General features: G+C 45.1%; 1 protein-coding gene across 5 annotated transcripts in view; it reads right to left on the reverse strand.

The window, feature by feature from the left end:
- The window catches only part of VPS35L (VPS35 endosomal protein sorting factor like), a 138,311-nt gene that overhangs the window by 84,274 nt on the left and 39,733 nt on the right, over window positions 1-14,304 (reverse strand). For all 5 annotated transcript variants that reach the window (XM_027528171.1, XM_027528175.1, XM_027528172.1 and 2 more), the window contains exons 9-12: window positions 11,447-11,506; window positions 5,755-5,851; window positions 4,997-5,044; window positions 3,705-3,798 (exon numbers count right to left, since the gene is read on the reverse strand). In XM_027528171.1, coding sequence (XP_027383972.1) covers window positions 3,705-3,798; window positions 4,997-5,044; window positions 5,755-5,851; window positions 11,447-11,506 — 299 coding nt within the window. The remainder of the gene's footprint in view (window positions 1-3,704; window positions 3,799-4,996; window positions 5,045-5,754; window positions 5,852-11,446; window positions 11,507-14,304) is intronic.

Consider the following 14,304-nt stretch of genomic DNA (forward strand, 5'->3'; position numbering starts at 1 on the left):
TTAAAAAAATATTAACAACAACTGTCAGATCCATTTTTTACTGTGTTCTGATTCTATTGTTTCCTTCTACTAATCATTCCGTAGAAAAAGCAATAATTACCTGTTAGGCGACAGCAAAGAAAGGCCCAGTGGACGAGCAGTGGAGATGAATTGAAGGGGTTGTGACTTAGAAGAGGAGTTAATCATACTTTCCCTTAATAAACAGCTCTGAGCACCCCCCACGCCCTGCCTACTCACTGCCTTTGTGTTTTGTTTATCTCTTTCCATAAAACCAAATGAGCAGCTTGGAAATCTGCTCAGGTCGAAAAAATTCCTACCTAGAGTAGCAAGGGTAGTTACTCACGATATCCATCTGTTGTTTCTGCCTCCCTGGCACTCATTCTCTCTGTCTCTGGAATCAGCAAAGTGGATTTCTCTTTGGGGACTCAAACCTACCTCTCAGATAAAGAGGTTTGCGGCAGCTGGACCCAGCCAACCCTGGGTTGCCAGGGTGGGTGCATGACCCAGGCTCAGTCAGCAGGCAACTGGCATATGTACGGACTAAGGACCCAAGGTGGTTCCATGAGATTCTGCCCAGAAACTGGCTAGAACCACTGGTGAAAAGATAATCTTGTCACTGAGGTTCCTAAGTTGAGAGGCTGGAAGACTTTCCACCATATGGAAAGAGAAAGCTGCAGACTGAAGTCACCCAGAGGAGAGCAGAGCTGAGCCACAAGGAAGGAGACAGCTCCCGACACAGCTCAGGGTCCCTGAGTCTGCCATGCCGGGACTACCCCAGGCTCCTCAGATGCGAGCGCCAACAAATCTCCACCTTTGTTTCAGAGTACTATGAACTGGGGTTTTGCCATTTGGAATAGAAAGAGTCCTTACTAATGCACACTGTCTCTTATTCTTTTTATATCAAAAGATTTTCAGTAACTACCCAACCAGAGGAAAGGGTGCTCTGCCTGAATTGGCACAATTGATTTCAGATACAGGACATCTCACCCAGCTTTCCTGGGGTATGTCTATAATCTCTCCTCATTGCCACTGAGTTATAGAGCTGCATCTGCCATGCAAAGGTACTTTGAATGTGAAAGTGAATGAAAGCGTTAGTAACTCAGCCCTGTCCAACTCTTTTGCGATCCCATGGACTGTAGCCTGCCGGGCTCTTCTGTCCATGGGATTCTCCAGGCAAGAATACTGGAGTGGGTTGCCATTCCCTTCTCCCAGGAATCATCTCAACTCAGGGATCAAACCCAATTTCTCCTGCATTGCAGGCTGCTTCTTTACCATTTGAGCCAACAGGGGAGGCACTTTATACGCAACAAATATCATCTTTCACCAGCTTGTGTACCTTCCTTCAAACTTTAAAACTGAGGAGGTTTGCAGGGAATGAATTTTCCCCTCACTTTCTGATTTCTATATAATAATTGTGTGTCATTAGACACACTAAGATTCTGGGTCTTTATTACTGATGTGAAGGTAAGTTCAAAGAATGCTACAAGAGGAAAGGCTGCTGCTGCTAAGTCGCTTCAGTCGTGTCTGACTCTGTGCGACCCCATAGACCACCAGGCTCCCCCGTCCCTGGGATTCTCCAGGCAAGAACACTGGAGTGGGTTGCCATTTCCTTCTCCAATGCGTGAAAGTGAAGTCGCTCAGACGTGCCCGACCCTTAGCGACCCCATGGACTGCAGCCTACCAGGCTCCTCCATCCATGGAATTTTCCAGGCAAGAGTACTGGAGTAGGTTGCCATTGAGCACAAATACACAAACAAGGCTATCTTTACATCCTCCCCACCCTACCCCACAGGATCCAGTCCAATTTTGCACACAAAGGCCCTCAGCAAACTTTGACAAGGGAGGAGCATTCAAACTTCGTGATACTGGAGTTGAAGCTTAGGCCCTTAGCAAACTTTGACAAGGGAGGAGCATTCAAACTTCGTGATACTGGAGTTGAAGCTTAGGCCCTTAGCAAACTTTGACAAGGGAGGAGCATTCAAACTTCATGATACTACAGAGTTGAAGCTGGAGGAAATATATCTGATATTCTTCTATGAAAAATCTATGCCAGTTTCAAGCAGATGGCAATGCATAAATATTTTGGCCTCAGTTACTACAAGGGAGCAGGTGCCCTTAATTGGAAAGCTTTTTCTTTTTTTTTTCTTTTCTCCTTCATTAGGGAATAGACCTATAAAAAGTGTTCTTCCTAAGGATGTCTGCTTCTCACTCTGAGGGAAATGATTTTGATTTCTTTGAGATGCTGGAGACCACAGGGCTTCTATCATATGCTAGATGTCAGGTAAAAGAAGCTGATCAAAGGCTGCAGTCCTCACCTTCTAATTTCATAGTACTGATGATCACTAGTAGCTCAGCTGGTAAGAACCCACCAGCAATGCAGGAGACCCTGGTTCGATTTCTGCGTCAGGAAGATCACCTGGAGAAGGGATAGGCTACCCACTCCAGCATTCTTGGGCTTCCCTAGTGGCTCAGCTGGTAAAGAATTCACCCGCAATGTGGGAGACCTAGGTTTGATCCCTGGATTGGGAAGATCCCCTGGAGAAGGGAATGGCTACCCACTCCAGTATTGTGGCCTGGAGAACTCCATGGACTGTATAGTCCATGGGGTCGCAAAGAGTCGGACATGACTGAACGACTTTCACTTTCACAGTAGGGGAGAGATATGTCTCTAAGAGTAGCTTTGTCTTCAAGAAGTCTGGACCCTACAGGTCCAGGACCCTACAGAATAGGGGAAATAACCCCTCTGAAGGTAAACGATGCCCAAGGAACCAGTAAGGGGGACTCCCATGAAAGCTGACAGAGGCAATGGCCCCAAGTGAGTTGAAGAAAAATGACTGTAAACTCTCCACAGGGTGCATTTTTCATAAATGAAAACTTAGTAGTTTTAAGTGGAGAAGGCAATGGCACCCCACTCTAGTACTCTTGCCTGGAAAATCCCATGGATGTAGGAGCCTGGTAGGCTGCAGTCCATGGGGTTGCTGAGTCAGACACAACTGAGTGACTTCACTTTCACTTTTCACTTTCATGCATTGGAGAAGGAAATGGCAACTCCAGTGTTCTTGCCTGGAGAATCCCAGGGACGGAGGAGCCTGGTGAGCTGCCGTCTATGGGGTCGCACAGAGTCGGACACGACTGAAGCGACTTAGTAATAGTAGTAGTAGTAGCAGTTTTAAGCAGGAGCTTCACGGTGCTTTGAGGAGAAAAAGGCTGAGTGACCCACAATCTGAACCCATCAGAGCAGCCCTCCAAGGCCAGGCAACACAGACCATGATGCCTGCCATCACCAGGAGTGCCTCTCCCTGCCAGACAGCCCTCACCAACTCGCACTCTGAGCCAGCTCTTTAATACAGAGACCACAAATCTGATAAAACAATCAAATTCAAAGACAAAGGGAAAGCACATTTTGAGTCAATGAGAAGTTAACCTATCACCCGAAAGGCCTTGGGAGCCTCCTTCCCAGCAAGAAGGGAGAAACAATTAGTTCTGAAACCCAGTTCATTTGTGAGATGATGACCCTAATTAGAGTTACGGGTAAGTGGGTCTACTTAGAAATTAATTTTAAACAGAAATCCTACAGCCCTGCTTTCTGTGGACAAGCTGTGCTCTAAAATTAGCAGCTAATGAAGTCCTTCGTCCAGTGACTCGTGAGGTGGCGGGGAGGGAGAAGCACAAACGCTGGAGGAGGCAGGATGTGGTGGTCTCACCCTGCATAGGTAGGCCCTGGCATACACTGACACCAGTGGGTCCCCGATGCCCCGGACCATGCACGTCAGCCGCGGCAGACACTCTGAAATCCCCCTGCGAGAGATGAAAAGACAGCAGCATTTACACCCAAAAGTCTACGTTTCGACTTCCTAAAGGTAGGGGGGCAAAATCAGGTTTCAGAAACAAACCAAGGTCAAAGTTGATGTTTTCTAAGGCCATGTACCAAGTCTTTCTCTCTTGCCATTATTCATTTTTTTGAATGGTTTCTTTCATCTCTACCATCTTTTCAGTGCTGGAGTCTAATCTTTACTTTTTTCCTGTTTGAGGTCACTTTTACTAATTTAACTATTTTTGTCCCATCCCCAGTTATCGTCCATTGACAGGTCACTAGGTCACTCCTCACCCTTCTCAATATTTCGGCTGTTATCTATATCCCTTTGGCATGGATTTACTGCCCCGTGCTCCACCCATTCTTAACGCCTGACCCCAGCATCCCCCTCAAAGTGAACTGTGACTTCCTTATTCTTCCAGCCACATGGGACTTCCCTCTGCCCCAAGCCTTATTCTCCCCCAGCTGGTGAACGAAAACTCCCCCAGGCATCACCAGACCTCGATCAAACACACTTGGTACACATTTTAAATCCAACTCAGAGCACAAGTCAGCCCGTGGCTCTGAGGAGTTATCTAGATGGTTTCCAACGCCACTCAGAAAGCGGATCTGGTTTCTCCTGGCTCCGCAAAACTACTCTCAAAACAACGTCCGAGGTGACCCAGAGTAGCAGGGGGCTCAGGGGTAAGGGCTTTGCCTTCTGACATCTCTGACCTCTTCATCATCTTGGACAGCAGCCACAAAGACACTGAATGAGGGCTCGTGGGTGCCGCTCCCAGTCTGGTGTGTGCAGCTCAATGAACGCTCACAGACCCCTTCACAGGGCTTGCACACAGAGGAGACTGGGGGTCAGAGATGCTAAATAAGTTTCTCTGGACCACACAGCCAGTAACAGCAGAGCTAGGATGTCAAATCCAGTTGATCTTCCATGAACTAATCAACCAACCTCTCCCAGCTTGAGTTTTCTTCTCCGTAAAACGGAGATTAAAAAGTGATATCTACTTCATTAAGTTTTCATTTGGATTAAATGAGAAAATGGACGGAAGGTGCTTAGCACCAGATCTGCTACACACTAAGCAGTCAAAGAATGATAGCTGCTACTGCAGCGCCATTCACAAGGGCGTGTGCGAGAGAGAAATTTTTTGGAAATGTATGGCTCTGGACATTTAAGAAGAGCCTTACGTTTTGGAGAGGAACTTGTTACACTTCAGGATGGAAGCTTCCACGTAGCTACAGAAACATTCCGTTAAGGAAGACATTTTCCAGACTGCCTGTTCCCCACGGGGAAAAGCCTAACTGTTCACGCAGAGAGCTAGGTGTGTCTTCAGGAGAGGGGCCACGACAGCTCTTGACAATCCAAAGAATTCAATCAGTGAGTGGCTTGTGGGTTCTACATTTGGTTTTCAAGATTTTATTCTTATTTAAAATAAAATTTGGAAAACGTTATACGCTGATTTATGTTTATGTGCTGAAATTTAAACTGGGTTTTGAGCACTTCCAGCTGAAGCTTTATGGGGAAAGGATGAAACTTAGAGAACTAAGATTCCTTTTGTGTATAAGCTGGACTGTCTGTTCTTCAACACTGGTGTTTGTGCAGAGAAGCTGGACCCTGCTCTTTTCAAGGTCTTGGGACCAGAGAAAACATACACAAAAAAACCCCCAAAGCATTTTAATTAAGAAAATTAATGTGGGAATGTTCTTCAGGGAAACAAAAGCCTGGTACACAGCACCACAGTCAAAGTCTCTCTCTCCAGAGAACTGGAGAGAGCCAGATCCAAGGGCTTCTTGGACATTGTGGCTGGTGCTGTGCTTCCAGGAGAGCAACCCTGACAGGATCCCATTTTCAACAGGAATCTCAGGGCAGCCCCTCACACCGCCTCTATTAACAGTGCAACTCTTGCAGCCTATCTTTAAAATCATCAGACAGAAAAAAAGGATACAATCTTGGAATGAGTTCCCTGATGGAAGCAATCTTGAAAAACCAATTTAAGCATGTTTCTTTGGCTGTGTCATTTACATTCTCTGGAGAGAAGTGATCTGTAAAACAAAAATAATACCCATCAGCCTTCCTAATTCTTGGGATCTGTTACAGCTGCTCTGAGTCCTGGGACAAAAAACAGTTACAGTGCAGCAGAAGGGTGGGGCGCCCAGTCCTTCCATGGCTTTCCTTGCAAATATCATTATTAGGAAACAACCAGTGACGATGAGAGCGGACACACAGAGGCTTTCTAAGGGCCAGGCGCCACTCAGAGCGCTTTACAGACATCAGCTCACTCGGTCCCCACAAAAGCCCTCCAAGTCATGTACTCATACGGTCCTCTTTCACAGACACAGAGAGTGAGGCACTGCCAAGTTTAGGGACTTGCCCAGGGCACGCTGCAAGTAGACGTAAGAGCTAGAATTCAACTCAGGCAGTCTGGCTCCACAGCCTATATTCTTAGCCACTGCCCTTAATTTAATCCAGAGGCTCTTGGTGTACCCACCAGTAACTACAGAGATACTGCTGAGAATTCCAGATGCTTGAGGAATCTGCAACTGTAACATGAAATGCGATGGTCCATCACATGGACCTGACGTGTATGGTAAGTCAAGACCCTGAGGTGAGAAATCAGAGTTAGGCTGCCATACCACTTGAAGACTTGAGTCACCTTGTGACAAAAATGCTACTTTCCCCTACTATCTGCTCTCTTCTTCTTTAATAATAAGACTCTCATTTTCTGCTGGGCAAACGGCCATCCTTGCAGCTCAGTGTGGCCATGTGACCAAGTTCAGGTCCCAGGACATACACAGGAGCGCAAGGAATCAGCTCCAAGGGAAGGGGCGTGATCTTCATTTCTTCTTCCTTCCCGCTGGCAAGAATGCAGATACAAAGGCCGGAACCTCCATAACCATCTTGAACCACAAGAGCAAGAGAAGTCAAGACGGCTGGCACCACAGGCTGCCTGCCAGCTGTGATTCTCTTTACTGTGATTTTGTGTTTTCTGGAACTGATGACCAAGCCCAATCAATGACATACGTCTTAGTAAGAAATGGATAAGAGTACGGAAAAATGAAAACAAACAAAAAAACTATTCAACACCAAGAAGGCTACTCTTGAACTCTCACATTTAAATGATTTCTGCACAAACTGGAGCCCGATCCCACCCCTCGGTGTGCTTTACACTTTTATGATTCAACCAAAAAGGGAGAAACTGATTACTATAGAACATAAGAAACGAATGTTAGCCTGTCGCCCTCATCATGTTGCTCAGTGAGTCATTTTTCATCCCTGGTTCTACTTTCTGCTACTTGGTGGTACACCATTAAAGTGATTAAAATATCTACGGAATCAGCAAAAAATAAAATTCTAGGTACTTCACTAGCAGAGAACAGTCAGTAATCACAACTGCAGATATTTCAGAACTGCAATCTCAAGTATTTATCTATTTTTGGATGTTCTGGCATGCTTCATTCATTGGAGAATTATTCACTTGCCATTTTCTAAGAGAAGGGAAATTACCATTTTTCCTCTCCTGGCCTGAATCCATGTACTTAAAAGTAACTTTTTTTCAAGTTCCAAGAGATCTAGATAGGAAAAGATAAGGGCTATTCTTAAATTCATTTGTCAGTCTTGCCTTTTGGAAAACAGAGGAGGGGTGAGGTTAATTTCCCTTAATGTGACTGAATCATGTGACTTGAGATCCAAAAGCAAAAATAAGTCTCTGAGGTCATCTACTAAAAACTTTTGCTTTCCAGCTGAGGGAACGGAGGTGCAACAAAGGGTGGGATGACACGGAATATGGCTGCCAGGGAAAGTGGGACATCACACCAAGGCAAGTTGTTCTGCGTGTACACACCAACAGCCAGCTATGCAATAATCCACATATGCAATACAAAGGCTTTATATTTTCCTTCCAGTTCAAGAGATCATTTAGGAAAAGGATTATGTCATACAGGACTTTAAAATCTTACAGAAAAAAGTAAATAAATGAAATGGGAAGAAAAAAATGTTATAGCAAGCTCAACAGTACATTTCATTACTTCGTCTGCTCATGACGAACGTCTCAGGAACCAATTAGAAGATAAGAGAGCACAGCACATAAGAGAGACCCTGCCCTCATGAAGCTTACATTCCAGTGGGTCTGGTCAAAGAACAAGAAAGTGAGCCAAAGAGATGTGAGAGGAAAGGGAAAAGTAGCCAGGTCAGGAGGGGCTGCAGCCTTGGCGAGGAGTCTGGGCGTTCTTCTAAGTGTGACGGAAGCTGCCTGAAGAGCTCTGAGCAAAGGAATGACATGACATCAATTACACTTCAGCGCCTGGGCTGCTACATGGAAAATGAATTTAGAATCTGGAAATTAATTCAGAAGAAGCTTCAATGTAAAGAAGAGCTGAGACATTTTCTTCCAGTTCCCACTTATTTTTCCTTTATGGGCTCCTTTTTTCAACCCTGAACTTCTGTGGATATTTTAAGAGAAGGGAGGAGACCAGTGAGTCTGGTTCTCTTCCATTTGTCAAGTCTCGACCATGGCAGTGAGACATCTTTTTACGTAACAGGGCTCACAGGGGTGCCACGTCATCTTAATATGATGACCTGAAAGGCCAGGTCAGCTAAGGACACTGCTTATCCAGAGGCGGCTATATCAGCCACAGGGAAAGCCAAAGACAGGAATGCCCATGGCTAATGAGGAGAACCACAACACAAGAAACCCAAGTCACTCATCCCAAGATGGAAATGAAATTGTTTTACCACTTAGAGTACAAGCTCTCTTCCCTCATATGCTGGATGAAGAAATGTTGGGGGAAAATTACCATATCTAGCAACATGTACTTTCTGTGAACCCAAAGGACATCAGTATCTTTCCAAACCGGTAAGAGCTATGCTTCAGTTAAAGCTCCTGAAGGTAAAGGGCTCAAATACTAAGATCACAGTCTGAACTTGATTCAAATGGAAAGAATCAGTACACATGCCACCAGACTTCTCTCTACACATAATTTCTTTAGGCAGAATTCTGCATAGTAGATTTCGTAAGTTTTCTTTATAAATATTGTTAAGAGTCATCCCCAAGATTAAATACATTTTTGAGAAAAGTTTGCCCCGCTCCTTTTCAGGTTCTAGGAAACAGAAGATACATGCAGATAAAGATTTTAACTGAAAGGGGAGAAATGAAATTCTTTTCAAGAAAACAAAAGCCTAATTCAAGGTTAAAAAACAGCAAGTATTTGGGAAAGCAAGAATTTAGTAATAAACATGCTAATTAGCACATTTAGACAAGCACTAAAAGTGAATATGAAAATAGCCTTTTATTTTGAACTTATAGTTTTATAGTTCAAGTAGGGAGAAAGCTATTAGTAATTTTTCCTTGCATTCATTCATACTAAGTTGCTTTAGTTGTACTGGACTCTTTGGAACCCTATGGACCCACCAGGCCCTCTGTCCATGAGACTTTCCAGGCAAGAATACTGGCGTGGGTTGCCATGCCCTCCTCCAGAGGATCTTCCCAACCCAGGGCTCGAACCTGCATCTCTTACGTCCCTTGTATGGGCAGGCAGGTTTTTTACCACTAGAGCCACCTGGGAAGCCCAGTTTTTCCTTAACTAGCCCTAAAATGTTGTTGGTATAGTTAGTGAAAACTGACAGGAAAGAAAATTATTGCAGGAGGTATGAACATAAATGCCCCTAGGGGCCAGGCAGGTGATATAAACAATAGTTAGGTATACAACAATAGGAGGAAGTAGAAACTATACCAAATAGCATTTTAAAAAATACTCTGGTAGCCAAAGAAAACACCTAACTGGGTTTAATTCTGCCTGCGGGCTGAGAGTTTACTGCTGCTGATATAACACATGGAAGAAACACTGGCAAGTGTAAAATAAATGCACCAAATTTGCCAAATCCTTAAGCTGACAGAGAAGGCCTTTCCATCAGGCTGGCCCCTGCCTCCCAGTCCTGAGAAGCCTAGAATGTGTGCTGCTGCTGCTAAGTTGCTTCAGTCATGTCCGACTCTGTGCGACCCCATAGACGGCAGCCCACCAGGCTCCCCCCTCCCTGGGCTTCTCCAGGCAAGAACACTGGAGTGGGTTGCCATTTCCTTCTCCAATGCATCAAAGTGAAAAGTGAAAGTGAATTCCCTTAGTTGTGTCCAACTCTTAGCGACCCCATGGACTGCAGCCTACCAGGCTCCTCCATCCATGGGATTTTCCAGGCAAGAGTACTGAAGTGGGGTGCCATTGCCTTCTCCGTAGAATGTGTGAGGAGCTGTTAAAAACCACTGCAGGTGGGAATGTGGTGGAGGGGAGGGTGGAATGCAGTGCTATTCAATGGAAATACCATGTGAGCCCCATTCAAAGAGCTAAAACAAAAACGTGTAATTTTAAAATATACTTCATTTAATCTAATTCATCTAAACATCATTTCTATATGTAAACATGTAAACTTAAAAATCAGTGAGATATTTCATGGTCTCTATTTGCATTAAGCCTCTGAAATCCAACATTTTTTTTTTTTTTTACTCACAGCATATCTCAGTTTGGACTGGCCAATCTCTAGTGCACAAGAGCCTCATGGGACCAAGTGGCCAGCATAATGGATGGTGCACGTCCAGCACTTAGAGCCAGGCTCTCACTTGCTGGTGGCAGGACTGTGCCAAGTTCCTGGCTCTTTCCCACTGGGTGGGCCCCCACTAAAATGAGACGCAGTGATTCCAAAGAGCTTTTCTAGCCCTAAAGGTCTGTAGAGTTCTGTCTTGCTTTCTGAGAAATGTGCATATTAACTAGTTTTAACAATACAGATGATCGAAGGAAGGAAAAGACGGAAACAGAAAGAGAAGAGACAAAAAAGAGACAATGAAAGAAATAGCAAAAGAGAAAGAGACACAGAGAGAGAAAGACAAAAAAAAAAAAGAAAACCCGAAAGACAAGACAAGACAGATTAACAGACAAAAAGAAAAGTCAAATTACAGGTCTGTCCGATGCCATCTCTTCATCCTCCAGGGAAGCAGGAGCAGGAGGAGGTGGGATGAAAGTGAAGACAGCCTGTTGTTCTAACTTGAACAGATAGATGAGCGCACTTCCTCCCAGCAGTGCTAGGAACTCAGAAGGAGGAGTAAGAGAGAATGGATGCTGTTGCTGCGAGTTCCATACTAGCCTCACTGTCATCTTTCATTTATGTGACAAAATAAATTTGTGATCTCATTGTCCCATTATAACCTCCTGAGAGTTCAAATTGAGCAGCAATAAATTTAATGCAAACATCACTTGGGCATATACTGTAGATGCAAAGCATCTGTTATTATTGATTTATTTGATATTGTTCTTTAATATAAAATTAGCTCTATAAAGCAATTTGCTTCTTAGGAAAGATATACAGGAAAAATATTAAAATGTCAAGCACCAGAGAAATTTAAGTTGGTATAAAAGTTCAGTTGAATCTAATCATAGGACCTTTTCATTCTTGCAGATTCAAATTACTTGCTCAAATCCCTAGCTGGCTGTTGGAAAAATCTGCTTTTCAAAGACTGAGATGATCAGTAAGAGTGTTTCTTTAACTTTCCACACACAAAAAATTTCAGGTCTCAATAAATCCTAACTTGATATAAACCTTCTAACCCTGACTTGAGGGCAGAATGAAACCCGCTGGAACAGCTATGACGTTACCTGGTAAGACACTGCGGTTATCCACACACATGGAAAAGATGCGCTCGTACACCAGCTTCCCTGGGGAGAAAAGGACATATGGTGTCAGCATCATGCCCTTCAGGTGCAAACACTAAATTAACATTTCTTAATTAGGGACAGAGATGGAGACAGAGCCAGGATGAGCTTCAACTTGTGAGAGTATGCTGCCACCTAGTGGACCAAATTTTTAAGCCATGATTCTTTTGAACTTAACACTTTCTGTGAAGAGGCAGAAAAGTGATCCTTCACTTATGCCAGGCAAAGTAAGTCAGACAGAGAAAGACAAATACTGTCTTTCGCTTATATGATTTCACTTATATGTGAAATCTAAAAAGAAATTTAAAAAGTAACAGAGTAATAGATACAAAGAACAAACGTGGTTGCCAGGGAGGAGGGGAAAGAATGAAACAGTGAGAGAGATAAATGACTCATGGGTATGAAATGTAGTTATGGGGAATATAGTCAATAACTACGTATTATCTTTATATCATGACAAATACTAATGACTTATTGTGGTGATCATTTTGAAATCACTGTGTTATGTAACAGGAACTAACACAGGTCAGTTATACTTCAAAAAGAAACAAGCAGAGCCTGGGATCTACAGGCTCTATGGTGGGGTCAATGGCGACCTCCAAGAGGGCTTACGCCAAGGGGCACCTTCCAGGACTGCAGCGGCCAGTACCCATCCCCAAGGTGAGCCACCTCCTCCGAGGTCTCCACAGGAGACTCTCCAATACTAGCAGGCATATCTGATAGGCTGAAAGTGAGAGTGTTAGCCACTTAGTTGTCCAACTCTTTGTAAGCCCATGGACTGTAGCCTACCAGGCTCCTCTGTCCATGGAATTCTTCAGATAAGAATACTGGAGTGGGTTACCATTTCCTTCTCCAGGGGATCTTCCCAACCCAGGGATAGAACCCAGGTCTCCCGATCTTCTGCACTGCAGGTGGATTCTTTACCACTAAGCCACGAGGGAAGCCCCTGAGGCACTTGAAAATATGCTCGTGTGGAATCTGTCCTCAGAGGTTCTAATGTAAATGGTCTGGGGCACAGCTTGGCCACTGGAAGTGTTCTTAAAGCTCTCCAGGCATGTAACTGAAGATAAGAACCACGGCCCCAAACCATGGATTCAATTTAGAAGTTCCTAGGAAGCCTCAGGGATCGAGCCCCAGTTCTCAAAGCTATCTGCCTTTGACCTCCTGGCAGGAAGCATTTGGTTACCGGCAGTCACAGGCTCTCCAAGGCAGCCACACCTGATGTGGAGAGAGGCCTCCTGAGATAAGCACAGAACTCCAAGCACTGGGACTGTATGCGCACAGCACAGCAGGCCACGCTGGGCGCTGTGTGACTTCTCACACCTCCTCAGGTGTGTGGACCCAACTTCAGAGAACCCAATGCCTTTACTCCTCCACGAAAAGCTTACCATCTCTCCAAAACTGGCCTTTTTTTTTTAAAAAAGACTTTTTGTATTTCATCTTCATATTCTAAGGGGCCTTTAACTATTAAACCATTTTTGGCCCAAAGAGATTGGTGAACATTTATTTCCCTTCGTTAACTTCAGTCCAGTTCAGTCGCTCAGTCGTGTCCAGCTCTTTGCGATCCCATGAACCACAGCAGGCCAGGCCTCCCTGTCCATCACCAACTCCCAGAGTTTACCCAAACTCATGTCCATCGAGTCGGTGATGCCATCCGACCATCTTATCCTCTGTCGTCCCCTTCTCCTCCTGCCCTCAATCCTTCCCAGCATCAAGGGTCTTTTCAAATGAGTCAACTCTTCACATCAGGTGGCCAAAGTATTGGAGTTTCAGCTTCAACATCACTGTTAAGTTAGTGGACAACTATTTTGAGAAATAACACCTGATCCTAGATTCCTTTCCTTTCTTGATTCACTTTCTTATAAACCAAGGACACTGAAATACAAGAGATCAGTAACAACAAGGGACAACAGTTAACATTTTCTGAGCACCTTACTTTGACACTGACCCTGCCAGTTCCTAGAGAGGGACAGACATCATGTGTTTCCTGCACATTCTCCCAATTAAAATTCTCCCCAGAAGTTCCCAGAGGCAAAGTCTACGTTTCACAAGTGAAGTTGTGGGAACTTCACAATGGGAAGTTCCACTTCCCATTCCACAAGTGAAGAGATCAAGGCTCAGGTTCACACCACCCTGGAGGAGAGGCAAGGAATGCAGGCAGAGAGATGCCAGAGCCCAGCTCCCAGCTCCCAGCTCGGCGCTCACTGCCTCCAGGGAAGTCCCAGCAAAAGCACCGCCACACCTGTGCACTGCAGACGCCCAGGGCGGTGTTCCGCATCCCTGCCCAGCTAGATGCTCCTGCGCTCCGTCAGCCTCGTCCACCACCACAAACCACCTGCCCCCCAACAGTAGCACGTGTTCCTGTGGAGCCGAGGGTAACAGTGACACATGCACAGTGGACCTCAGCACTCCGAGCTGCCACTCAAGCAAGGCCAGTCCCGCCCCCTTTGTAAAAGGTGAGAGTGGCTTTCTAGCCCCAAAGTGTTAACACAGTATCCTCCAGCCCCTGAACACGCAGGCTGCCTCGCAGGCCTGAGGAAAGCTATTCACAACAGATCCAGACAAGGTTGACTCTGGGAATCCTTTGAATAGGTGAAACATGCCCACTGTTCCAAATTCAAAAAGGCTACGGGAGGCACCGAATGATGCTCACTGCCTGGACCACCCTCGTTTGGGGGGGGCTGGGGTGCAGAGAGGCACTTTTACTAGTTTCTTGAGTATCCTCCTAATGTTTCTTCAGGCAAACACAAGTGACAACAAGCAAGTGTTCTAACTTTCCCTTCTTTCTTACACAAAATGGA

This window comes from Bos indicus x Bos taurus, chromosome 25, assembly GCF_003369695.1.
Source record: "Bos indicus x Bos taurus breed Angus x Brahman F1 hybrid chromosome 25, Bos_hybrid_MaternalHap_v2.0, whole genome shotgun sequence".
NCBI classification, from domain to species: Eukaryota; Metazoa; Chordata; class Mammalia; order Artiodactyla; family Bovidae; genus Bos; species Bos indicus x Bos taurus.